The sequence below is a fragment of the Charadrius vociferus genome, unplaced genomic scaffold, assembly GCF_000708025.1.
Source record: "Charadrius vociferus isolate BGI_N301 unplaced genomic scaffold, ASM70802v2 scaffold610, whole genome shotgun sequence".
Taxonomy (NCBI): domain Eukaryota; kingdom Metazoa; phylum Chordata; class Aves; order Charadriiformes; family Charadriidae; genus Charadrius; species Charadrius vociferus.
The window spans coordinates 673,571-700,353 of NW_009646437.1; the positions used below are offsets into that span (position 1 = coordinate 673,571).

The window sequence follows — 26,783 nt, forward strand, 5'->3', positions numbered from 1 at the left end:
AGCATGTTCTTCGGTGAGATGCTGCTGCCCCTCTGCCAGCACCTAATTCTCTGAGTTGGTGGGATGGTCTAGTCTTTCTAGTCTAATGGGGGAAGCATAAAGACTTCATTCTGCAAAAAGCAGCACAATCTCTTTTGGACATGCTGGCTATAGGTTTCTCCCATCTGAGCATCTTAGGATGCTCAGTGGCTGAAGGACTGCTTTTGGCATTATCCTCTCAAGAAGTGTTGAGCTAGGCCCACCCAAGGGATTCTTGCAGCATGCTCATGTTTGAGACTGTGGAGAAGGACAACAGTTTTTAATGCACCATCAGTTTGCCCAGAGGCCCTGCTGGAGATGCTAGGATGGCTGCTTGTGCAGAAATGTTGCTTTGGAGATTTCACATGCCGGCAGCCCCTGGGGAGCTGTATGGACACGAGGGCTTCCCTTACTGCAGCTGTAGCACTGGGGAGAAAAAAACATACGCTGCAACAGCAGGTTGGAGCCCTTTCTGGGAATGGGGGATGCCACCTGTGATGGGACAAACACACAACTCCGGGATATCTCTTTAATGTGGCTGCTTTTTTTTGATCTCCAGGGAAATGGGCGGGAACACCAGTTTCACCCTCTCTAAAGTGAGTGACTGTGAGGGGAGTGGGAGATCTGTGGTTTGGGCTTCAGCTCTGGGTGTTGGGGTTTTCCTCTTGCTCTGCCTTATGGAGAGGCTGAGTGAGAATGTGAGTGCTTGTGTTGCGGCCCTTTTGAAAGGGCGGCTTGGGTTTACAGGCAGAGTTCCTTGGACCATGTGGACAGATGCAGTCAGATGTTGGGGACGGGCAAATTTTTAGATGCCTTTGTTGGTTGCCTTTTTGCAAACTTTTTAGGGACACCATCTTACTTGCTCTGCAGTCTTTCCTGTTCATGGCTTTTTGGAGACTCCTGGTCTGTTCTTGAACATCTCCTCACTCCTTTCATGCCTTGAAAGTTTTGAAGACAACATGGGACCTGAGCAGTACTGTTCCCATGCAGTGGTCTATAGGTTAGTTTCAAAGTAACTGAGCACAATGGTAGCGTGTGCACGTTTGCAACTTGTGCCAGGGAGTTTCTAGCATATTTTGTTCCCCTGACATAAACAGGGTCATTCCTTCTTTCACCTTCTCTGTTCTCCTGTATAAAGGAGGACAGAGACCCTTCTGTCTCTCTTCTTGGCCTGGAGTGAGACCCATCAACCATGCAGTTGTTGCTGCACAGCTTGGCACAGGGGAAATGTTTCTCCCCGCTGAGTGTTATCAGAGTATTTCTTTCCAAGAAATAGCATTTCTGTGAGGTGGGGAGCCATCTTAGCAGTGGGCTGTGTTAGTGATGTAGCATTGATTGCGGTGGAGGGGCAGGGGATGAGGGTGCAGTTCTGGGAAAGCATCTTTAGGAACTCTGTCTTGAATGGTGATGTTTTTTTCCTCAAGTTAATGATTTATTTTTTTTTTAATATCTTAAAGGAAATTGTTGATAGATATGAAGGCAAGATTTGGGAGGATTTATTCACAAAGCATTTTGAACAGGTAAGTGTGTGTGTAAGCTGCCAGGGTAAACTCCTCCAGAGCTATTGTGTAGCTCTGTGAAAGTAAAAGTGTGTGGATGTTCAAGGGAGGTCTGGATATGGAAGCGTGGGGAACAGAGAGGGGCCACAGGAGGTTGGGCTGTGTGTACGTTACTGATACCATACAGCGGATTTGACCGCAAAGTTTAGGAATGTGTCAGCATTGAGACAGGCGCACTTCTCTATGCAACAGGGTGTGAATGCCTGGAACTTGATACTGTTACATCCACAATGTCCTGTGGCATTAACAGGCTCAAAAGGTATTAGCAAATTGATGGGCAGAAGTCCATAAAGAGAAACTAAAGCTTTAGGCGGGGATGTACCCTCTAAGATCCCTTTTCCAACAGGTGTGGGTGCCAGGGAAACAGGAGAATGGTCTGCAGAAACCAACCAGGCTCGTGTGCTCTCCCTAAACCTTAATTCTCATTGCCTTTATGGGGGACAAAGTGGTGGGCTGTATGGATCCATCTTACCTTCTAGGGTGTTCTTACACTCATTGGGAAAAGTTGCCTATTAGAGAACACCCCCTGAAATGTAGACACTTTTCTCGTGCATCCTTCACCACAGTTTGATGGCAGCTAACTTGCTCTGAGAGGCAAAGTAAGGGTCACCCATCACCTCCTTTTTTCACTAATTTTCCTAGTGAAATATGATGCTTATTGTGGAAGATTCTTTTAATGATTTCTCTGGCCTGATTTGGGATGGAGTTGGCCTTCAAGCATCCCACTAGCTATGGTGAGGGATGCAAGTGTTTCACCTTTCAGAAAAGGGGACTGCATTTATTTAGCAGCATACCCTGTATTTGGCAAACACATTTTCACAAAAACACATTTGCACTTTCAATAGAAATATTTTGATGGAAGCTGTTACTGAAAACAAGCAATGCTTTTACTTTTTGCCACTTAAGTTTTTTATTTTGACAATGGTGTGGCTTTCAGGTGTGCTAGAAATTGCCATGTATTGTGAGGTGCTGGTCATTTGCTGTCAGGAGGTCCAAGTACACACAGAGGTGAGCAGTACTGCCACTTCTCAATGCATTACCCTGGCATGCCTCAATGATCTGAAAACAGGCTTTTATTTTTGAAGATTGACATTTAAAAAAAATCTTCAAACAAACAAATGTCACAGTTTCTAAAAAAACCTGTAAACTTTAGTATAACAAGGAGGAGCGAGTTTGTGCTTTGAAAAGTTGGGGGGGGAAGTATTCCAAAGTTTCCATCTTTTTTTGTTTGTAAATGATAAAAGGTAAATATTTGAAACAGGTCTCTTGATAGTGTGCTTGATGGGACAGATGGCACCAGGGCTGAAAGGTTAACAGTCTGGATCCTCACTCAGTGTAAATCTGCGCTACTGCATTGATCTGTGTGGAGCCCTGAGAACTTAGCCCAGAGCAGACGGCAGCTCTTGCAGGCTGAGAATCTTGTCATATTCAAAGGGAGTCTTTTCTATCGATTTTCACAGTGGCTGGAGTGGGGCCAGAAAAGCAGAGAATGAAGATGGGACATGCTGGGAAAACAAAAGAGGGAGAAAAGTGATTTAATACTTTTTTTTTTTTAAATTCTCTTCCTTATCACAGAATCCTGAAATAAATGCTGTTCAGCTCCAGAGGATCCTGAATAATATATCTTGGAGAAGTAAGTGCTGAGAAATAATGTTTCTGTAAAATAAACCCTCTTAGAGAAAAGCCTCAGCTCCTGTATCTGTTTCTTGAATGCTGGGAAGGGAAACTGGCTTGAATCTGACTGAACTGACTCTTCTGATGCCATGTTAGGTTTCCAGAGAGAAAGGATTTGCTGGCGTATAAATCAACATGGTAGAAATTTTATAAGCAAACCTAATCTAGTTTGAATTTCAACAGCTGAAAGAATGAGGGGGGAGAGCAAGTGTAGATACTGTGTGTAGATGCGGAGTCTGAATTTGACCTCCAAACCCAGCTTGACCTCAGCCTTGATTCTGAAACTGTCTCATTTCACCCTGTGCCGCTACCACAGTCTCATCCGCGCTGCCACTAGGTATAGAAAGTTAGCGTAGTCTGTAGGCAGTTATGCGGTGGAAGGGGGTCTTATCTTTACCTTGATGTGCCTGGTTCATGCCTGCTATTCCTATTTATTCTTCTGTCTTATGCATGCATAGGGCTGTTCCTTGCTCTGTTTGTGTTTGGGAGACAGGATGGAGCTGCAGGTAACCTGTGTAACTTACACTTGTGAGAACCAAGTGAGTGCTGAGGTTGACTCTCTTGTGAGGACTGTGACATCCACTCTGCCAGTGGCAGCCCAGAGCGCTCCACAAGCTCATAATTTAGTCCCTAGTTACAAATAATGTTACCTGGACAGCAGCAAGGTATTGCAGTGGCTGTTTTCTCTGAAAAACAACAATGAAGTTACAGATATAATGATGAATCCAGTTTTCCCTCCCAGTTTCTTCACTGGTAACAACCTACGCGCAAGACAGAAAATATGCTGTCCAGCCATTATAGGCAACAAAGAAGATGAACAAAAGACAGATATGATGCCTTTTTCACTTAACCTGGATTTGACATTGCTCCCTTTCTTACAAAGGTGGACAAGAATAGCTCTTCTGTCTTTGCAAAGTGACCCACCAGGCACTGCCTTATCTGTGAGAAGACTATATTGAACAGAGTCTTTATTTTTCATAAGTGATCAATTTTAAGACACTAATTTAAAAATGCTACAGTACTTGATTCATATTTACTAAACAGGGCTATTACAGGATTAAAACATCTTCACTTTCTGCAGAGAAGGGATTGGTGAGTTATGGTTCTGTCCCTTGCTCAGTGAAAGTCTACAGACAATCTATAATCGTGATTTGCAGTGAGATTAGAGTCTGTTTCTGTTACTCTTCATGTAACTTATGTATGAACCAGGAATGCTAAACTTTGATGCAGCATCATGTTTTCAGCGATGCCTGTACTTTTAATTATATTAACAGAGCTGGCAGTGTGTCTGTGAAAGAGAGAGATGCTTAACACAAAGGTTTCAATTAATCTTCAGTGCTGCTCCCCGAAGCTCTTCAGGTCAAGTGACTTTGCTCAAGGTCATGCAGTAAATTCTGTTTGGGATTACAGCTTTGGATGTCCTTTTCCTTCCATTTTCTCTAATAGCTGGAGATAGTGCACCATATTTCATTCCGTATTACATGCCTGCAGGGAGCTCATATTGGATTTTCTGAGACTAGTAGAATCCATCCTGTTGCCTCATATTTTTATCATCATAAATGATACATCTTCTCGAGTGGGTGTAAAGTTTCACAAAAGCTTTGGGGCCTCAGCCTTCTCAAGTGAGGGGGAATTTTGTGAGACTTGATTCTTCTGAGGTGTTCAATGACTCTTCAAAACTTTTTTTTTATTTTTCTTTTTCTCTCCAGATTTCCAGAATTTTCGCCTGAGTTTCAGTCTGGATGCCTGCCAGGGTATCTTGGCACTCCTGGATGTATCCTTCTTTGCATGAGTGATACTTCTGACTCATATAATACTTCACTGGAACATTATTTCTTAGGGAAGACTGGGTGTTACTGTGATTTGTTTACCACCAGGACATGGCCTTGCTTATTGAACTTCTCACCCTCCATAATAACAGTTCAGTTGTGAGAGAATGGAATTGCTTTGGGAAAGAGATGATTCCTGTCGTCTCTGAAATCAGCAGCGAGGTTTCCATTGACTTTAGTGGGAGGAGGATCATGCCTATAGATAGTCTTGTGCGCTAAGAAATCATTATCTTCATATTAAAATTGTGTGAATGTTAGAGCGGCTGTGAGTTTTTGGTTTGTTTAGGTTTTTTTATGTAATGGGTGCTCTCTGACATTTAATTGAGATGTTTTGACCTTAATTCTCCCACGAAGCTGAACGCCTCTGGCACATTGAGTATCCAGGAATTCAGAGTCCTGTGGAAAAGGCTGCTTTTCTATTTGGTATGACAATAATTTCTCTGTCCCCTTGCGTTATCTCCCTGCTCACAATCATTTCAGCGTCATCTGTTGATTTGTTTGTTTGTTTTGGCTTTTTTTTTTTTTAAAAAAAACTTTTTTACCCCCCCAGGAAGTTTTCCAGAAAAAAGACACTAGCAGATCAGGAAAACTTGACCTTGTGGAACTGCATGCAGCTGTACAGGAGACAGGTAAGCCCACAGCACATCTTGGCAAGTCTCATCCTCCTCTTCAGAAAGGCAGGAAAAAGCCCAGGGCTGGGAAACATCTTGAGAATTGTAGGTAGAGCCCAGGAGAAGTGGAAAACATCATAGGCTGCATGGTCTTGGCCATCTCTGCTTCCCTCTTTTGCTGGGTAAAAACATCTGGAAATTATTTTGCTGTATGATGGGCTACTTAATCTTTACACCATTGTGGTCTCATACCGATAGTTCTCTGAAACAGAAGTGTCTGTCTGTTTTAGATCCAGTTTTTAAATCCCTTCCTGTTCATTGCTAATTTCATTTTAAAAGACTGTGTGGGGTTGTGCGGATACATGTGGGAGGCCAGATCTAGCTTCTGTTAAATTGCTATCTCTGCTGAAGATGACAGCTCAGGGACTGAACCTGGAAGTGCGGGACTTGCACAGAGGTAATGCTGGTGCCAGGCTACACTACTATAATGTTTGAAGCTTGATCTAGAAATGGAAGGTCATACATATGCGTGCAAATACTGGACCAAGCTCTGTTACTGGGCTTTGAGGGGGGGCTGGTGCTCAGTCTTTCAGCTGCTTCTGCAGGTTTACAGCTTAAATATCACTCCTCTTTTTGGTGCGTGGTTCACCTAGTTCATCTGAGTCAGTGAAAGCACAGTGAGAAACCCAGGCGGACCTCTGCTAAAGAGAAATAAAATCCCAGGCCATGAATGGAAAGTACTTTTATTCCTTGCAAATGCTGCTTGACATTGGCACTGATGCTTTCTGTACGAGCTTCCTCTGGACTTTCTTTTTCATCTCCTTTCCTACCCTCTTGTGGAGTATTGATCTTAAACACAGCTGCTGTTATTACCCTCATACCCCATGAGCAAAGGATGCCCATGTGTATTTTATTCCAACTCTGGCAGGACTGTGAGTGTAGGGGATCAGATCTGAACCCTTTTAAGTTTCAAGGAGATATCTCCACATAATGGTCTGGTTTGGACTGACTAATATTTGATAGTCTTAGGGAAGGTTTGCAAAACCAAGCTTTTGGAGGAGGGCTGAAGACCACTCAGTTGTGCACGTTCACAGCTGTGTGCACACCCTGTGCACACTCAGCTGTGTACAGCTGGGAGTTGCCATCTCATTCTGATCCCCTCCCCCCCTTTTCTTTTTCCTTTGATGAAGGCATTTCTCTCAGCAATGAAGTCTGTAATTTGATGGCAATCAGATATGGTGGCCCTGACTTGAAGATCAGCTTTGAGAGCTTTGTGTGCTTCATGCTTCGAGTGGAGATCATGGGAGGTGAGGCTGGTGCTACATGGCTGGCCAGGCAAGCTGGGCTGCCCAGCTAAACCCTGGCCCTTCTGACGCTGCTCCAGCTGGCAGTGGCAAGGTCAAAATTGGAAGGACTGAGTTTATGAATAGACCAAGAGTAATCAATTTAAAGCAAGGGGCAGATATAGAGGAAATTAAGCTTGCTCTCTTTCCACCAGTCACTTTCTACAGACATCCAGGTTGTACATATGAGAGTGATTTAGCTCCCTGCAGGTTTCCACCAGCCTTCTGTAGGAGCAGGTAGGCAAATTACAGATGGAGACTGCCTGTTTTACAGGAAGAAGAGAGCCTTGGAATATACCTTTAATGGGACTGCACTTGTGATGATGAGACAGCTGATACTCAGTCTGTGAGCTCATGCAGTAGACGCTTCACACGTCTTAAAACTGTAGTGGGTGAGATCGGGACCACCTGCATTTTGAGGTTTTGCAGCTGGATGGACAGACAGTAACATGCCTGACTTTATTGAGCTGCTCCCTGTGTCCCAGCGCTTGGGGATCTTCCAGTGACAGAACAGAGAAGCTCACATGTGTTTCTGAATAGCCTACAAACTGCCTTTGAGGTTTTTCCTGGGACAGGGTGTCTTGGCTGGTGTTGGTCTCTTGGCTACCAAGTTAATGCTCCTCATTTATTTCTTTCACAGAGGCCTTTCGCAACTTAACGCAAGATGGCAAAGGGATATATCTCCGGGAATCTGAGGTAAAGCCCATTCCCTGACTGACAAATGCAGGCTCCTTCATTGCAAATGACACTGCATGTTTTGTTCTGGAGCCTTAAAAAAAGTCATCTTTACCTGATCACTTACAGAGTAGGTTAGAAACAACAAGGAGCTTCAGACTTCTAAGTCCTGTGCTTTATTATATTATCTAGGATTTTGATACTGTCCCTCAGCATCCTTTTGAACAAGTTCTCCAGCTGTGGGATGAACAGGTTCAGAGTGCGCTGGGTGAAGAACTGGCTGAAGGGCAGAGCTCAAAGGGTTGTAGTGAATGGGGCTACATCTGGCTGGCGACTGGACACCGGTGGTGTTCCTCAGGGCCAGTTCTGTTCAGTAAATTTATCAACTACCTGGATGCAGGAGTTGAATGCACCATTAGCAAGTTTGCTGACGATACCAAACTCGGAGGTGCTGTTGACTCTCTTGAGGGACAGGAGGCTTTGCGGAGGGATCTAGGTAGATTGGAGCATTGGGCTATCATTAATGGGATGAAATTTAACAAGTCGAAATGCCAGATTCTGCACCTAGGGTGAAGTAATGCCAGGCACAAGTATAAATTGGGAGAGGATAGGCTGGAGAGCAGCCCTGCAGAAAGGGATCTGGGGGTGCTGGTCAACAGCAGGCTCGGTATGAGTCAGCACTGTGCCCTGGCAGCCAAGAGGGCAAACTGCATCCTGGGGTACATAAAACCCAACAAAACCAGCCAGTCAAAAGAGGTGATAATCCCGCTGTATTTAGCGTTGGTGTGGCCTCACCTTGAGTACTGTGTGCAGTTCTGGGCCCCATAATTTAGAAGGATGTGAAGGTCCTTGAATCTGTCCAGAGAATGCAACAAAGCTGGTGAAAGGGCTGGAAGGGATGTCCTGTGAAGAGTGGTTAAGGACTTTGTGCTTGTCTAGTTTAGAGAAAAGGAGGCTGAGGGATAACCTCATTGCTCTCTACAGCTTCCCGAAGAGGGGCAGTGGAGAGGGAGGTGCTGATTTCTTCTCCCTGGTATCCAGTGGTAGGATGTGTGGGAATGGTTCAAAGCTGAATCAGGGGAGGTTTAGACTGGACATGAGGAAGCATTTCTTTACCAAGAGGGTGGTCAAACACTGGAACAGGCTTCCTAGAGAGGTGGCCAATGCCCCAGGCCTGTCAGTGTTTAAGAGGCATTTGGACAACACCCTTAACAACATGCTTTAACTTTTGGTCAGCCCTGAATTGGTCAGGCAGTTGGACTAGATGATGGTTGTATGCCCCTTCCAACCGAAATAGTCTGGTCTGGTCTGTTCTAGCTTTTGCTCCTTCTGGAGACAGAATATCTCCAGTGCCCTGTAGTCCAGTTCAGCTATGACTATCGCAGAGCGCTCTTGCGGATGGATGAGTTCAACCTACTTTCCCCATTATTTTACAGTGGATGATGATGACACTGTATTCCTGAAGCGATGCTGTAGAAGAGGAGACAACCAGGCCTGTACCAGGATGAGGAAGGCTGCCTCATGACAACTTTCTGTGCACACTGGACTCTCTGGGTTTAGCCCTGAAATTTACCTCATATGAAAAGTCTTCCACTCAAGCAGACTTGACCTAATGACCACAGACTTGGTGAACTGAAGTTTTGCTAATTAGTGTATTTCTTTTGAGTCCTACTTCACTTCAGACAACCCTTCTGAGAAGAGACTGCCAGATGCCAACCACTGAGGGTGCACAGTGTGACACCATGGAGCAGAGTCATTGGGGTCACATACTTAATGCTTATATGTTACACTCTTATTGTTATAGGATGGCATACGTTGTGGTAGTGCCCAGAGGCTGTGCTTGGTGATGGGGGCTCTTGAGCCGGGGAGAGAAGCGGCCCCTGCCCTGAGTGGACTGTCACCTAATAGAGGAAACCCAAGTTCTGCAGCTGCCAGGCCCATGCTACAGGAGTCTGTGCTTGTGGGGAAGAAGAGGTGGGGACTCTCTGAATGAACACTCTTCCTTAGCCATGACTTGGAAAGGTGATTTGCAACCATCTCTTTTGCTTTCGTAAGTCAGCACAGCCCTATTGAAGTGAACCTACGTTGATATGACCAAGCAATGAGCTGGGCCTCCAGCTTTTTGTTGTGGATGGAGGCTGTGATGTTTACATATTCATTTCAGAAAGGCAGCGGGTTTTCTCTGCAGACTGAAAAGTACAGTACAGTGAGAAGTAAACTGATCCCATATTGTCTTTAAGTCACTGGAGATTGGCAGGGAATAGATGTTCTCTGTAGCATGATACAGGAGCAGTCTGGTAAAACATTTGTGTATTTGTCAGTTACTTTTTATAAAGTAGGATGAGAGAGAGAGTGCGTGTGTACTTTTAAATGATGCAGGCACGTGTAAGTTGTAGCTAATTAAACAATGGAAACAGGGTGCATAGCTGTGAACAGCATTAGAGAACATGTTATAAGCGAGACTATTCACATCAAACTCCATGCTAGAGTTACTTGATGCATCTATCTGTAAGATCCTTTTTCATTTTCTTCTCATTTGTTTATTTGGGTTGGAAATTTCCATGCTAAGTGCCTGTTACAGGTAGCTGCTTTGATTTTTTTTTTTTTTTTCATGTTACAGGTTGCTGCTTTGATTTATTTTTTTTTTTTTTTCCTTTTCCCTTTTGCATTCCTGTGGACAGTACAATTGTGTCTCTTTTCCAGTGCGCAGTCTAGTCTGGGCGCTGAATGAAACAGAGCTCCAATGGGAATGAACGTATAATGAAAGACTATATTCTAATACCTTTGTAGGAAGGAGTTATATTAAGCTTGCATAGGCAGCCTTCCCTCTGGCTTTTTGTGACTTTTTAGGTGCTTAATCTCATAAATATCCTTTCAGACTGTGCATGAGATTCAGGAATGAGGTGGACTGTGGATAAGAATGTAAACACGAGTAAAAGACTGAGCTCAGGTATGTGCTTACCGCTGCACTGAAGCCTGTGCAAGAGCATAAGCATATTTAGAGAGAAACCCCATCGCGTATAAATGTTCCTAGTCAGGAGGCATTAAACAATAAAAACAACAGCGTGCTTTATTCCCCAGAACAGTCTGTTTCTAAACAGTATCATTTTCATACTGTTTTTATGAGAAAACTGGTAGAACCAGATAAATAGATAGCTATGTTTGTACTTGTTTATTACAGATGATATATCTATCATCTATTGTGAGTGGCCTACTGTGGTGTCACCGGAGCCACGGGGTTCAAACCTGTGAAGCAGGGCAGGTTAGAGGGAGCAGGGACATCCAGGGCCCTCGAGCAGCGGTGTCGCAGTGCTGCCGTCCTGCCGAGCTCCCGAAAAGGCTCTGTTAGCAGCTCCCATCACAAAGCACGTGCCCTCTCCCAACTGTCATGCCTCTGTTGCCTTTTGGGACTCGCAGCTGAACACGGTGGTGCAAACTAAATTAGCCTGATTTAATTTGCACTCAACTCAGCGGGGGATGTTATAAACGCTGATTTACTGTGTGCAGGAGCAGCACTGGAAGAACCGGAAAGGTTGATTGAGAGAGCGTAGGTCTCGCTTTTTCAGCGCGCTCCGAAAAAGATGGTCCCTGGCACCTATGGGGATGGCCGGGGGGGTCTGCGCGAGTGCAGAGTGTTCACAGCAGGACTCTGTTGGACACGATGGGATGAAAATCTGTCAGTCCCAACTGGGTTTGTTGCACAGTGTGTGTAATCAGCTGAGCAAGAATCATTTAAGGCTAGGAGTATGCTGGACATAGCTCTGCCACAGGCCATGCGCAAAACTGTGGTGCAGGGCACCCAGTTTCAAATTGCAGTGCATTTTAAAGTTGTACGCGTTGTTTTTTATATCAGATTTTGTACTTATTTACTTCACACCTCTTTAATGCAGAGCGATGTAATTGCAGGGAGATTATTTTGCTATTGATTACTTGATCCAGGAAAGAAACAGAATTCATCCATGCCATGAATCACTAAGCATTTGCAGCAATAAACTTTATTGAGCCATGTGACTTGCTGTTACAGAATTGTAAAGAATGCTTTACTGGAATGATTATACCAAACCGTGTACAATTCAAACTGAATTATCTGGCTCACAATAAAATGTTTTTGGCAAGGGCACCTACTCGGACACTGTGAGGCTTTTATATTGCTAACAGAATAACGTTTTCTGGGCAATTCTGAAGATCTATTACTCCTCATTTACAATGTGCATTGTGGAAAAAATGGTCTAAAAGGCTGCTGAAGGATGCATTTGTCTGTAACCACAGCATTTATAGGGATGCTGAGCTTTGCAGTGGGTGGTATCGCTCTAGCAGAAATGAAAGAAAAGTGGGGCTGTGGCTCGAGACTAGTATAAAGGTCCTTCCTGGAAAAGGCAGGTGCAAATAACAAGAATAGCAAATAACAGCTGAGTGTGAAGAGGAACTGGATGATGAGGTATATTGTTAACAGTAAGACTGAGATGAAATTGAAAGGAACTAATCAACACTTTGCAAACAAAATGTTCAGCTAGAGCTTATTGCTGCAATATAGACACGCACAACTGGAAGTATTTCATGTTTCCTATATATAGTTGGCGCACAGGTTTAGCGTGCAGGTACCTGTCAGCTGCGCTGCATGCATTCTGCGTGGTCAGGGCTCCTGTCCAGATGGCAACAGGACAGGCTCTACTCTCAAGCCTAACAGATTCAAAAAGGGGCCAAGACTTACAGGAATGACAGGCATGGCTCGAGTGGTCATAGCCTCAGTGAAGAGCCGTGGCAGAGACCTGATGTCTGGCTTCAGGCAAAAGGGGAAGAGCTGTCCTCTGGGGACAAATTACTCCAAGACAAATCACCCCGAGGTCATGGGGCTCTTGCCTTTGAACAGCTAGGGATGACCACGTTTGGAGAGACACCAAGCTGGTCCAGGTTTGAGATTGAGTATTTCTGCTTGTCTGTGTATTTCTTTCTGGACAATCAATTAAACTTTGAAGGTCTACATGCTGTTGAGACACTGCAGCTGAGGCCACATCTCTTGTTTTCAGCAATTTTTGCAGTGGGGCTAACAAGACTCCTGCCTTACCTAAAAGCAGGTTACAGTTTTGCTGGGAGGTATTGTATTCATCTAAGCAGCTACTGCACAAACCACCATCGTGGCTGGCCAAGTTGTGCCAGTGGACTTTGACCATACCACGAGATGCTCTGTGTAGAATGAATAACGGTTGCTTTGGCTTTAATTATTAAGCAGTACATGTAATCCTAACTCCATGACCCACAAAAGGAACCTCTAAAGGGCAAGTTGTCATTGCGCTGGAGTTATAAAAATGAGGACTTTGAAGCTTTTGGAAGGAAAAGCCTGTTTCCTGGGGCAGGCAGTGCCCAAAGGCTGGCCACCGAGCAGAGTGGGTGCGAGGAGTCCCAGTAGCTCAGGCCTTTGCACAGGGCAGTGATGGGAATGAAGAGGCAACATAGGAATGTGGAGTCAAAGCCACTGCTGAATCCAAGTGTCCATCCGTTCTTGCTCACCCCCTCTCCAGTCCTGCAATCCCACCAGGGGACTCCACTAAAACAATGGGATTTCAAAATTTGCAAACCTTATGTCTTTTTTAACTTCCTTTGCGAGCTTTTCAGGTTGATGTTTCAAGCTTTCTGCCCAAACAGGGAGGGCTGGGAGACTCTTCTCCCAGTGTTAGTCCTGCTGGACTCTGGCTGAATGCAGCCCTGTGAAAAGCTGGAGTTTCCCACAGGTGTGACGTTTATATCCAGACTGAGAAAAATTAAGGGCAAAAATCCCCTTTGTTATTATTTACAGTGCCACAGCGCTGAGGGGAGGAAGACCAGGTCCCCAGGGTGCTGGCTGCTGTGTGACCTGGAGAGCAGGACTCACGGTCTACTTAGAAAAAGAAGTACTTCTGCAGTGCCCGGGGCTGGGATGATCTGTCTGTGTTCAGCCTGGAGTTCTGTAGACAAGACTGGATCTGAACCTCAGCCCACCAGCTCCTCTTCCCTTCGCGTACCGGAGCCTTGCTGCTGTATATTCCCTGTAACTGCTGTGAGCCAGGTTTTTCCCATAAGCAAGATTTCTTTCCCGCTGGAACCTAGGAGCTCGAGTTAGGATCCCCTCCTGAAGTCTGGGGCTTGGCAAGAAGCCAGCGATCGCTGGGCAGTTCTTCTGCACGCATGCCTCCGAACAGACCCATGCGCACCATGTCACCTCCCTCAAAAATCGTTGCAATACTGGGCTGAAAGTGAAGGGAAAAAGAAGACCTCTATTCTCTATTTTTTTTTTTTTCTCTCTTGCTCAGGGAGCAGCTCCTTGCAGAATGAAATGCTAACGAGCGCCTTTGCCTTTCCTTCCTGCTGTGTCTTACACTGGATTAGACCTGAAAAGCAGTATCACCAAGCTTGAAGTTCAATTTATCAGTGCAGTCAGGATTGATTTGTTACACTACCTATTCTGGGGAAATGAATGTCTCCATCGCGCTCCCTTCCAATGCAGGCAGACCTTTGTTTTGCTCAGATCAGCTATGTAATGTAGGAAGCTGACTTTCCACAGATAAAGGAAAAAAACCTACAAAATCCTGACTAATTCTACCCAGCCTGGCAGTGCCGAGACTGATGCCACTTGCAAAGCACCTGCCTGGCGTTATGGTGGCTGTAGATACCAGGCAGAAGTGCTCTCTCCCTGGTCTTATCTCCTGTTTTTTTTTTGTTGTTGAAGAAGGGATGAAAAGTACCACAGAAAATTATTCCCGGTGAATTACACATCCCCTTTATCACTATTAACGTTATAGTGGGACGGTCAGGTTGGTCCTTGGAACTGAAATTCATAGTAAGAGTCAGGTTGAAAACGAAGTTGTTTTTTGTACAAATTTTCAGCTGTTTTGTGAGACAGTGGAAATGGAATTTGCTACTGCTGTTGAGGAGGATAATTTTCATTTGTAATCTAGCACAGGGTATCTCCTCTAAGAAGGCATGCAATTAAAAATCCAGTTTTCTCCTGAAGCCCTTTTTGATGGAATATTTACAGCAAACCATGTACAATTGTGGGAATTAGATTTTCAGATTCAAAAGACCCAGAACGTGGATTGTTATTAAGAGATGTATTTCAAAAAGACCTATTTTTTTTTTCCTAACAATTCAAGTATGCATCTTATGTGGAGGGAAGGGTTAAGAACCCAGCACCCTGCGGGAACATGTGGAGATCCTCACGCTCCTGCAAACGTGGCTACAAGAAGGATGTCTATAGCTGGTGCTCATTAAGCGAGACGAAATGAAAGAGGTAGTTGCTCTAAAGTAGCTTTTTTTTTCCTCAGGTAAAAGCAGGAATTCTTTCTCATAAATACGCTGCAGCTAGACATAAACCACTTATTGCTTGAAAGCAGCTCTGCCTTGCTGAAGAGCTGGAGCTCATGAGAGAGAAATTGGGTCTTAAGCAACCCTGACCCGGGTGCTCTCAGCCTGGCTGCTGGCAGCAGCGATGCTGCGTTTTGCCTGGGCTGAGGCTGCAGGAGACTCCTACCTCTGCAGCTGAATGCCTTGATATTTTCCAGAGGATGTAAGGAGAGGGGTTGTGACTGAGATAGCCTCCGTACCACTGTCTCTCTCTTCCTGCTGCCTCCTTGAAAACCAAAGTCTTAGCTAGGAATACCGGGCCAGAAGCTGGGGCCGTGCCTGCTCTGTGAGTTGCTAGATCCAGGCTCCTACTAGTGTGTTTCCCCTAAAAAAAGGCGATGCAGAACTTTGGAGCACACAGTGAGGACACCCCTTCCAGTCAAAGGGTCATGGAAATGGCCACGGGCCATTTTGGAGGCAGGGAATGTCTTGAAGGGCTGCACATCTTTGGGTATGAGATTTTGTGTTGCCCCTTCTCTGTAACTTGGGTGTTTATTGTCATTTATAGTGTTTCCTTTTAAAAGGAAAAAGAAAATAAACTCAACATCACAACTCTTCCCACCTGCTCCTTAATCTTACGCGCAGCTCAGAAAATCCTAGTTGCAAAAACTACTGCTCCTAGGGCATGGGTGCATATGTGTCAACAGATTAAAACTGAAGGGCTGGGGTGTTCCTCCCCTGCTCCCCTGAACAACATTAGCTCCAGTTGTTCATTACCTCCAGCTCTCCGGGCTGAAGTCTGAATCACAGAATGAGAGAACGGTCAGGGTTGGAAGGGACCTTTGGAGATAATCCAATCCAAGCCCCCTACTGAAGCAGGTTCACTTAGAGCAGGTTGGACAAGAACAGATCTGAAGTCACACAGGAACTGGCTCATGTCAGACCATGTGTCCCACCAGCGGGGTCTGACCACATCCATGAAGGTGGTGGGACAGACGACTGGAGATCTTATTTTGACTTGGAGCCACGCTTGTCACAGACTCCTTTTCTGAAACCCAAGTGATGCCTGTACTGAGCACATCCTTTGTGGTCAACTTCTACCAGCGTTGCGCTACCTCTCTACTGGAGAAATGTTAGCTTGCTGTTAAGATGCTCGTCCTCGGGGACTGTGGACAACTGTGACTCCTGGCCTCCCAGTGCTCAACAGGCAAGTACAGACAACAGAAATAACCCTGAGCGCCTCCAAAGTAGTTTGAGCTGAAGGGCTGGTGATTTTTGAACAGCGTTACTGAGAACTCAATTTCCACTTCAGCCTGCTCTTCCACTTGTGCAGGGCAGAGCGCAGAAACAAGGCTTGGGCACTTCACAGCCTCCACTGTCTGGATCAATATTTTCCAACGTGCATAAGTTTCCAAGAGTTTAAACCGCTGAGTTTTGCAGAACTTTAATTGTATCAAATGCAAAACAGAAAAGGATGCTCTATCAAAGTAACACATAGCTAAGAATGTATAAAGAATGTATAAAGAATGTAGGGGATGAATTAACAGAAAATAATTCATATGCTGCAAGAATAAATTGCTGAGTCCAGTTGAAGGAACCCCTATTTCTTTTTAATTTTTTTTTTTTTTAATGGTGCATAAGTACTTGGAAATACAAAATAGCAGGAGAAATTTAGTGGATAGGCCATGTGAGGTGCCATTCCTCAATAGCGCTCTTTAAATTATGTAAAATATTGCAATAAATTTGAGGAATGTCAAAGAACTTCTATCAGCTCCAACCACCTGAAACAGCTGAAGCAAGCTGAGAAGTCCACATCACCGTGCTGAATTAAGGTGCCAAAACCTGAGCTCTGAACACAGCTGTCACTGGAGAGCTTACCGTGACAGGAAATCAAGCCCTTCCCACTATGAGGCAAACATTCATCTTTTCTCAAATTATTTAAAGCAACTAGAGGCAACAGATCCTCAGGTGGCCCAGACTGTTGCATACGCATGGAAGTTAGGATCAGCTGAGAGTGTTTCTCCTCAATGACTTGGCATACGGAATCATAGAATAGTTTGAGTTGGAAGAGACCCTCAAAGTCACCTAGTCCAACCCCCCTGCCATGCGCAGGGACACCTTCAATTAGATCAGGTTGCTCAGAGCCCTGTCCAACCTGACCTTGAATGTTTTCAGTGATGGGGCACCTACTACCTCTCTGGGCAACCTGTGCCAGTGTTTTATCACCCTCAGTGTAAAAGACTTCTTCCTTGTATCTAGTCTAAATCTACCTTCTTTTAGTTTAAAACCATTACCCCTCATCCTATCGCAACAGGCCCTGCTAAACAGTTTGTCCCCATCTTTCCTGTAAGGCCCCCTTTAAGTACTAAAAGGCCACTATAAGGTCTCTGTGGAGCCTTCTCTTTTCCAGGCTGAGCAACCCCAACTGTCTCAGCCTATCCTCACAGGAGAGGTGCTCCAGCCCTTGGATCATCTTTGTGGCCCTCCTCTGGATCTGCTCCAACAGGTCCATGTCTTTCTTGTGTTGAAGGCTCCAGAGCTGGACGCAGCACTTCAGGTGGGATCTCACCAGAGTGGAGTAGAGGGGCAGAATCCCCTCTCTTGACCTGCTGGCCACACTTCTTCTGATGCAGCCCGGGATATGGTTGGCAATATAAGAAGAGCTGCCTCTAGTTAGCAGGTTCTTGAGGGCAAAGCCTAGTGAGAAGGTCTCCTGATTGTTGGTAAAGCTGCATTTCTAAGAGGCTGTGTGTGGGGGGTGCTTGTGCCCTTCCCAGCACGGGTCCTGGAGCTGAGCTGGCTGTTTTGCAGGGGTGAGTGGCAGGGTGAAGGTCCTGCAGCATCAGCTAAGGCTGCTATTTGTGTTAAGTCAGTGTTTCTCCCTTGCTGAATAACCCTGGGCTTGGGATCGCTGCGGTGAGGGATGAGGCTGTCCTGAAGTTAATAGGAGGTGGCTGCAATAGGGTTGCAAACCCTTCTGCCTCGTTCCGGTGTCAGGGTGAAAGAACCCCAAAGGTGAGCACGCCATGGGACGGCACAGAGGGTGGGAGGTGGGCACACAGTGTCTCTGTCAGTAGCACAGCTCTCGGGGGCTGCAAGACTACGCTCGCCTGCCCTGACATACTGGTTCCCCCCCAAAACTGAGGACACTCCTGGCTGCTTCTGGACTGTGCAGGGCATAGCCAGCCTGGGGCCTGAGCCCCTCCTTGCATCCAGCACATGGAGGAAGAAAACGAAAGGATCCATCTTCCCAAGTCGGGCTTTTCGTACAGCTCTTCAAACCTAGAAGCCGCTCCTCTTTCCCCCGCCGCTAGGCTCAGCTTGCGGGAACAAAGATTAAAAGCCTGAATTCCTGTAAAGGTACTTCAATGGCAGCCAAAACAGGCTCCCTAGAGAAGATCGACTCTCCCCTGGACTGAGGGGAGTTTGAGCCTTAGCAAAATGGACTGATGAGAAAAACATAGCTAGTCCTGCAAAGATGAGTTCGATAAAGGTGGGCAGAGCACAGGGAAGGCATGAGACGCAGTTTAAGCGTTAGCTTGTACGTATAGCTGAGTTCTAGGTCTTTAGACAAGACTTAATCTTTTCTATAAACAAATACATTCATTTACATGAATAATCCACATTTCTTATGCAAATCATTTCCCTGCTGCTGTTTCTACTGAGAATAATATTCAGTATAATTACCACATTTATTTAGTGAATCTATTTACACAGGGTAGCTCCCTGTCCGTGAATGCTCTTCACCAGAGAAGCCCAAAGAGCAACAGGGGAGCCCAAGCTGCCAGTCATGTGCGCCCTCCGCTTTCTATTTTCGTTCCGATGAAGCATTTTGGGACTGTCGGAGATGTCTCGGCAAGAGCAGAAGGATGTCAGCATCCTGCCTCCGTCCCGGGGAGAGCACCTGCTGCTAATGGAAGGCAGCCCTCCCCTGCTCACCAGCCTGCTGCTTGAGCTCGAGCTAACTATAATGAGGCGAGGCACTTTGAATAATAACTTTCCTTTGGGTATAAGGCTATCTTAATTTTTTTTTGTGTGTTTAAGTTGGTAATTGCCATGGAGTTTGAAAATCTTCCAGGTTTTACCACTCTTAATTATGTTCTCATGCATATGCATCGTCTGCTTGTGCGCTCATTACTGCGAGGAGATCAGAACCCGAAACATCGGAGCGGTTTCCTCCAATTATCTCCCCTGCGCAGAATTTCCTGTGAAATACCCCTCCTGCGTGGGACAGCCCAAGCTGTTCGGAGCACATCTCGCTGTCCAGAGCGCATTTTGCTCTGTGCGGTTAAATCAAGACGTGTTCCTTCCCTCGCGTGTCTCACCTGGGTTGCTCCTACCTGGGATGTCCCCCTGCTCGTAGCACCAGCTGCTGAAATGCTTGTTCAGGGGAAGCTATTACGGTGTCCTAATGGAAAATATTTCAACTTTCTAGGACCCTGATTGCCTCTTTACCTGCTCTGTTTGCACCTATTGATCGCTCTGGTTCAACAAGAGCCTCTGGGACTAACAAATTCTAACAGGTTTGAATGCATTAATGAGGTGTTATGCGGGGAAGGAAAAATAATGCTGTTGGGCTCCTAGCTTGTTCTTGCTCAATAACAGCAAAACAAATGTGTGCAATTAAACATTACTTTGTTTTCTAAACAGCAGCCTTGAAATTTTGTCCTGCTAGTGGGGAAATCAAGCTGCTGCTTTGCTTTCTCACCAACAGCAACGATCTGGTGATGGGAAATGAGATGTTAACCCACCTGAGCACATTCAGGGCAGAATATTGTTCCCCTGTAGGTAGGCAGGATTTGCGGCGCCGTGTGTGTTTTCCTGTAGGAGATCACAGTGGATCCCCCGAACAGATCGACGTGGAGCAAGCGCAGCCCTTGACATTATGCACTCTTTTCGCAGAGCGACTGCTCGCTTTTAATTATTTTTCAAGGAGATGTGGGGTTAGTTGGTAGCCCCTTGGAGCTTTTGCACTGAAAGCAGGAGATTGCCCGATCAAATATAAATCACTCTGTCTTTATACTTAAAGTGTTGGATTGTATATGGAAGATATGTCTACCCCTACACACTTCACCTAAATAACGGGATTGAAATCTTAAGAAGTTAGGTGGTCTGCGGCTCGGTCTCAGTTTTTGGATCCCTCAGGAGGCGGGAGGGATGAACAGTCAAGAATTTTTCCTGTGAAAAATTTTCTAGGAGGAAGACAAGGGTAAAACTTTTCATCCAGCTGTGAAAATGCTCCTTCCCACAAAACGCCTGGTGCAATATTACATATTGCCAGCTGTGTTAATAGACGCCTAAATCTCAGTTGGCATCGGGCCACACTTACGTATCACGGAAGTAGAGATTTAGCTCCGAAGTCTGCTTAACACCTGCACACAAAAGGACAGAGGCATTAAAGGCGCTTTAAGGACAAAGCTTTATTTTGGCTAATGCCTTCTCTCACCCACCACCTGACTCGTTCTTTATTCTGTTGAGTGTCACCTGTCCAAACCGCAATTATGGGCTTGAATGTGTCTAAGGGACAAAGTCCTGCAGCTGGCTAAAAGGATGGATTTAGCATATTCAAAGTAACAAAAGGGTTTGGTCTGAATTCTGGCAGGGTTCTCCGCTTTCTTAGAGATGGACGGGGGGGTGTGTGGGGTGGTGCACACAGGAGCACATCCCCTTGGGAGGCAGCGGAGCAGCTCTCCTTCCCCTGTAGGGTTAGAGCAGCACTGGGGTCCCCTGGGGAGCGTGGGTGCTGAGGACTGCAGGGTCCCCAGAACCTTACAGGCTCAGGTGCTGCTGGTCAAGACTCATTTGCCCTGTGCTATTGTTTGCTTATTGATAGTTTTACAGGCCAAATTGCAGCAAACTATCTGCTGCCTTTTGTCCCAAATGCCCTTTGGTGGCCATTTGCAGTGGCTGCCACTGGTTGCTGATGCAGGGACGTGGAGCTAGAGAGCTGCCCCCCAGCCAAAATGCTAAAAAAAAACAGGTTGTAGGATCAGCAGCCACCGCTTATCCATGGGCTATTCCCAGAAAATGCCTGCGTTGGGGAGCATCAGGAGACACTATCGACTACCAGAGACATCTGGAGACAGACAGGACCCAGAAGATTTAACTCAATTGGGGCAATAAACTGAACAAAAGTGGGGCTGGTGAAAAGCAACCAGTGAACAGTACTGGAGGTGGTCACAGTGGAAGAGCACAGTCCAAGGGATCTGTTCTTGTGGTCCCTAATATATGTCCCTAGCCACATACTAAAGCCAACATGTCTTCCTTCAAATCTCCCATTGCTCTGGCCCATGTTCCCACACCTGCTTGTACTGGCACCGTTGGGCACCTGGAACTGCTGGGAGCTAGTAAAAAGGCTGCATCTAATCCAGAAAAACCTGTGCTCCAGCAAATGGAGACAAAAACCGGGGACAATGTGAATTAAACGCAAGTGCAAGTGGGTGGCCATTTGATTGCCGGTGCTAAAGATGCAAGACAAAATACCTTGTGGTAGGCAAGAATTCCTCCCCCCGCCTTCCAAATCTTACTATGGAGAAGTCTTTGCGTTTGTCCCAATGGTGAGGGAGCTTACTGCTGCCTCATCTATTGGTGCCACACAAGCTAGGCTGAAGGTAGGACCCTGACTTGTAGGAACTGCAGGTGAATGTCGGGATCTGTGCTGGAGCCCATCTACTCAGGGAACAGCTTGTATTCCTGCAGCTGACTTGATGAGAACTTCAATTAAATGCTATTAAAGTAGCTCTCCTCTTTATTTTATTCTTTTTATGCATAGCATTTCCTGACAGCTTAAACCTTTAATTAACTGGAGATGCCATCGTGGAAAGTTTCTTCTAGAGAACACTTGTGGTTTAATTAAAAAGAAAAAAAATATCTTTTACAGTTACTGAAAAAGATCTGCTTGCAACTCCAATAGTGGCCAAAAGCCTGCAGGAATTCCTCCATTTCCACTTCTGGTTGCACCAGTAGGTGCGGAGGTGCAGACCGATATCATCGCCCGAGTGGAGAAAGTGAGTGCTTCACAGCTTCGTGTTTGACCCTTCAGTTTAGGCTGCAGCTGTAGGACAAGATACAGTTCTGTTATCTTATTGAGGGAAAGGAGACAGCCAGCTATAAAGCTTTTACTTTTTTAAAGAACTTTAATTTACAGTTCTTCTGGTGTTAGGCCAGAGCTGTCTCTAACATTTGTGATCTTCTCTGAGGGCACACTGGGAGAACATTGTTCAGCGTAGGCACTGCTCTATTTTTTGGCAGAGTTTACCTGCCACAAAAATATGGGATAATGTTCACAGTATCTTCAACAGCCTTCATGGAAGCCGTTTTTTTGGACTTGCTGGCTTCTCCCCTTCTTCTGCTGACATTTACTGAGTTAGGAACAGACCAAGTGACCTGGAGGCTTTTTGAACAGCTGCGTATCCAAAAAAAGGAATTTTTTGTTCCTGTATTAAATATAAACCTGGAAGGGTCACTGACATGGCTGCTTGCACTCAGAGCACAGCTCCACCCATAGACACGTAGCAAATGGTTTCTGAGTCATCCCCCGGGAGCAGGTCGGGGCTGTCGGGGTGCTGTCTGGGCCAAGGGCACGTGTTGGCTTGCTCTCCTGGAGGCCCTGCACCCAGGCTGGCACCTCAGCTGCTGGGTGACGGGGGACAGCCGCGCTTCTTGTGAAACATGCCAATGCTCAGCATTTGCCAAAACAGCTATTTCGGAGCAGCTTCATGAGTTCTCCCTCCTCTCCCGGCCCTGTCCTCAGCGTGGTTAAACACAGTAAGTGTAGCACACCCTCTTCTAAGGGCGGGACGCCAACTTCTTTTTTAGCTTCTTTCCCCAAGCCTGGAGCGGGGACTGCAAGGGCACCATTGACCACTGAATGAAATCCATCTCCCTGTGTAACCACGAATTGCCGTGCTGACCCTTTCAAACACTGATTTCTTATTTTTGCAAACACGCATATTCTTTCTGCTATATCTGCTACTGCAAGCAGCGCTTCTTTGTGGGGAAGCTGCACCGCCATCAGCAGCAGTGAGAGCTGAGCTGCCCCAAACCACTGACCGGACCAGATCCTCCCCTGGCACCTGGACTCCGTGTCCTAGAAGCCCCTTTTCAGCCAGAGCTCAATGGGGTTGCTCCATCTTACAGTAATCGGTGATGTTCAGCTGAGAGTCCTCCACATCCCAAGTTGGGGGTACATTTTGATCCTTTCCTCTGATCACTTCTTGACTGTATCTATTAAAGCTCCTTCCAACTTTCCCAGAACAAACTGCAAACTGTTTGCGATCCTTTTGGAAAAGTAATGTGTTTCTTCTCTGTGGATGGGATCTTAAATATGAACAGAACTCAAACCCAGGAGTATTCCTAGTAAAAACTGCACTGAAGCAGTGCCCAGCTGGTTTGTAGGCCTGGTGATACGAATTCCCTTGAAATGTGCTTTACAGATGCCCTTGAAATAGCAAGGAGAGCTACTTTCCCCTACCACCCTCTCCTTAAAGACAGAATCCTGAAGGGCCATTGCCTCAGGCTGTGATTGCAAAGAGTCCCCTTCCACTCAGAAATAATGTCCTGTTTTTGCTCTCATGAAAAAAACACTTTCACAGAGTGAGAGAATGGTAGGGGCTGGCAGGAACTTTTGGAGATCATCTAGTCCACCCCCCTGCCAAAGCAGGTTCACCTACAGCAGGTTGGACAGGAATGCATCCAGGTGGGTTTTGAGTATCTCCAGAGAAGGAGACTCCACAGCCTCTCTGGGCAGCCTGTGCCAGTGCTCTGTCACCCTCAAAGTAAAGAAGTTTTTCCTCACGTTCAGATGGAATTTCCTGTGTTCCAGTTTGTGCCTGTTGCCCCTTGTCCTGTCACTGGGCACCACTGAAAAGAGTCTGGCCCCATCCTCTTGACACCCGCCCTTTAGGTGTTTATAAGCATTGATGAGATCCCCTCTCACTCTTCTCCAGGCTAAACAGCCCCAGGTCTCTCAGCCTTTCCTCATAAGAGAGGGGCTCCGTTCCCTTGATCATCTTTGTAGCCCTCTGCTGGACTCTCTCCAGTAGTTCCTTGTTCTTGAACTGGAGAGCCCCGAACTGGACACAGTACTCCAGATGCAGCCTCACCAGGGCAAAGTAGAGAGGGAGGATGACCTCCCTTGACCTGTTGGCCACACTCTTTTTAATGCACCCCAGCTTTGCAACACCAATACCAACAAATGCTAAAGACCCATTTCCTAAACTGTTTTTCCATCTCTGGCTGTAGTGCTGGCCTTGATCTCTTGGAAACGGGTAGTATGTTATGGACCACACTTGTGAAGTATGTGAGATTGGCAGATGAAAAATTAGAAGAATGGGGAAGATATGGGTATCAATAATACAACAGAAGATTTTTTTTATTGCCATGGTTTTAATGAAATTGCAGTAGGATTTTTATACAAGTCTCTGAAAGTCTATGACTTCAAACAACTCTGAACCTAGGGATTTGTACTCTTGCTTCATTCTTGTTTAAATAGCTGTGATGATCATCTGCTCGTTATATTATCCGTCCCAGCACTCATGCACACGGTCAGGAGGAACAGACTTTCTTGGGGATCGTATGCCTTGCTAGAGCTCCTCGAGTCTCCCGTCTCATCATGGGGTGCCTACACAGAGCAGCCACAGAGCTCCAGCGGGCAGAGATTTGTACAGTGTCACCGTGGCGCTGGTGGTGTCACCTTCCTGGCTGGTGTAACAGCGGTGCCAGCGGGGAAGAGTCAGGCCTTTGCCCGTTATCTCTGCCGGGCACAGCGGGTTATTCATCACCGCGCAGAGCCCTGCCAATAAAGCTTTCCCTCAGCAGAGGGAGTTGTTTCTCAAGGTAATAAGATAGCATTATCTGATTGCATTTTTGTCAGGTATGTCCTATTTATTACCTTACCTGTAATCTAATTTGTAATGTATTTCCCTGATATTTTCTGTATTTCCCCCCCTGTATCTTGTAATAACTTCTGCTGAAAGTCTGACCTACAAAAAAGACAAGGTTTTTAATCCAGCTCTGAATGATAGCATCCCCCCATCCCCCTCCAGGTACCTTTATCTAGGAAAGCTCTCCTAGCATGGAGAGAGGTCTGGTAGGAAAAGCTCAGCACCTTCTGCAAACATGTTGGGAGAACAATACATTACAGCAGCCGAGGTCACTTCATCCCAGCCAGGAAAACGCCAGCAGCTACTATCTACATGTAGCAAGATGATCTTCTTGGTCAGAAAGCCATTCCTGCCCCAAAGGGGTTAGAGGGAGGTATGTGAGTGGCAGCAACCAGCCCGTGCCAACAGGTGGAGTGAGCACCATGTAAGAAGACAACTAAGCCGCGTGAAAAGCCACCACTGATGAACCTCAGCTGCTGAAAGTTGCTCAGGTGCTTCACCTCAGCTTTCAGAAGAAAGCATAAAAGCACCAGTTTGGGGAAAAGAGCAACACCTGCATCCACCTGTAGGTCCTTTGTAGGTTTGGCCTCATGGTGGCAGAGCTGGAGTGCAATGGTCCAGCTACCCTGAGCACAGGGCTGAGGAAGGCTAATCGGTGTGACAAATGATGCACATCATGGGAAGAGGTGGCATTTTCAGGCTGGCACGGACTTCCCATGCGATGTCCGGCTGGTCGCTCAGCAGGGCACAATGGCTTTCCACAATCTTCCCACTTGGTTAGTTCTGCTCCTGCTTGCCTGTACCACTGCTGTTGCTGTAAAACAAAGTTCAACCTGAGCCTGCCGGCTGGACCTGGATTTCATTGTTCTGGTAAAGGCATTTCTAAGTCAGATGGCCTTAAAACAAAGAGAAATGTCCTTTTTGTGGATGCTAATGAAATTTTTATCTGGGCATCTTTCTGTGAATGTTGGGCCTGAGAGGCATGGATTATGTTAGGGGAGAAGGGCTTACTGAGCCCTGGAAATAAATCAGAGGAAGACAGAGGATGAAGATCTCAAATGATAAATTAACAAGTGACAGAAAACAACTGCAGAAAATAATAAAACCAGGAGGAGTGTGTGGGAATTGCATAGGAGATGTTGTTTACAACATGTGCATCGGACTTACCAGCATTTGACATCTTATCTCCAATTCATTCCATATGTTACTTTATGCATGGATTCCTGTTTTTATGGGGTTTGTTCTATAGTTTTTGTACTAACATGAATGACTCACATCTGCTCCTATACTTAATTTATTCTCTAATGTCTTCTGCACGGGATTGCTCAGCTTGCGCGATACTTGACGGTGGCAGGATCAGAAAAGCTGCGAGTCAGGCAGGTGAGCGGGGACAGACTGGGCGAGGCAGCTCTCTCCTGGAGTCCAACTCTGATGGGTTTTTTCCCCCTTAGCGATGTCTGTAATTCCCACTTTGGCTGCCCTGTGTGGCCAGGCTTGCTGTGCCGGGGCTGTGTGTGGAGCCAGCAGGGAACACCTCACGGGTCAGGGATGACGGCTGAGGGCCATCCCCGCAGGACCACGGCCCAGCACCGAGCTGCTGCCGGCATACTGACAGCTGATGATTATGATTTTATTTTTTAAGTGCTTTTGACAGCTCCGGAGACTCACGTCTTCTCTTCCAAATCCAGTAATTAAATTCCACCTACCTGAATTCCCCCTGCTGTTTCAATTGGATAAATTAATCTTCCCGTCATGTCTGAGCCTCCTCAGTGTGTTGTTTCACGGTGGCCTCCCCTCGCCCCGGAGCCGGACGAGGACCGGGACCGGTCCAGGCCAACTCGGCGGCGGCGGCGACGCTGCCAGACCCCGCGCA

The 26,783-nt window shown here is 46.2% G+C and overlaps 1 protein-coding gene across 1 annotated transcript in view; it reads left to right on the top strand.

The window, feature by feature from the left end:
* The window catches only part of CAPN14 (calpain 14), a 74,397-nt gene that overhangs the window by 14,053 nt on the left and 33,561 nt on the right, over nucleotides 1–26,783 (top strand). Inside the window, 9 exon segments of the mRNA XM_009881947.1 lie at nucleotides 1,217–1,334; nucleotides 1,371–1,384; nucleotides 1,476–1,538; nucleotides 3,153–3,210; nucleotides 4,961–5,025; nucleotides 5,435–5,503; nucleotides 5,631–5,709; nucleotides 6,882–6,998; nucleotides 7,675–7,730. Coding sequence (XP_009880249.1) covers nucleotides 1,217–1,334; nucleotides 1,371–1,384; nucleotides 1,476–1,538; nucleotides 3,153–3,210; nucleotides 4,961–5,025; nucleotides 5,435–5,503; nucleotides 5,631–5,709; nucleotides 6,882–6,998; nucleotides 7,675–7,730 — 639 coding nt within the window.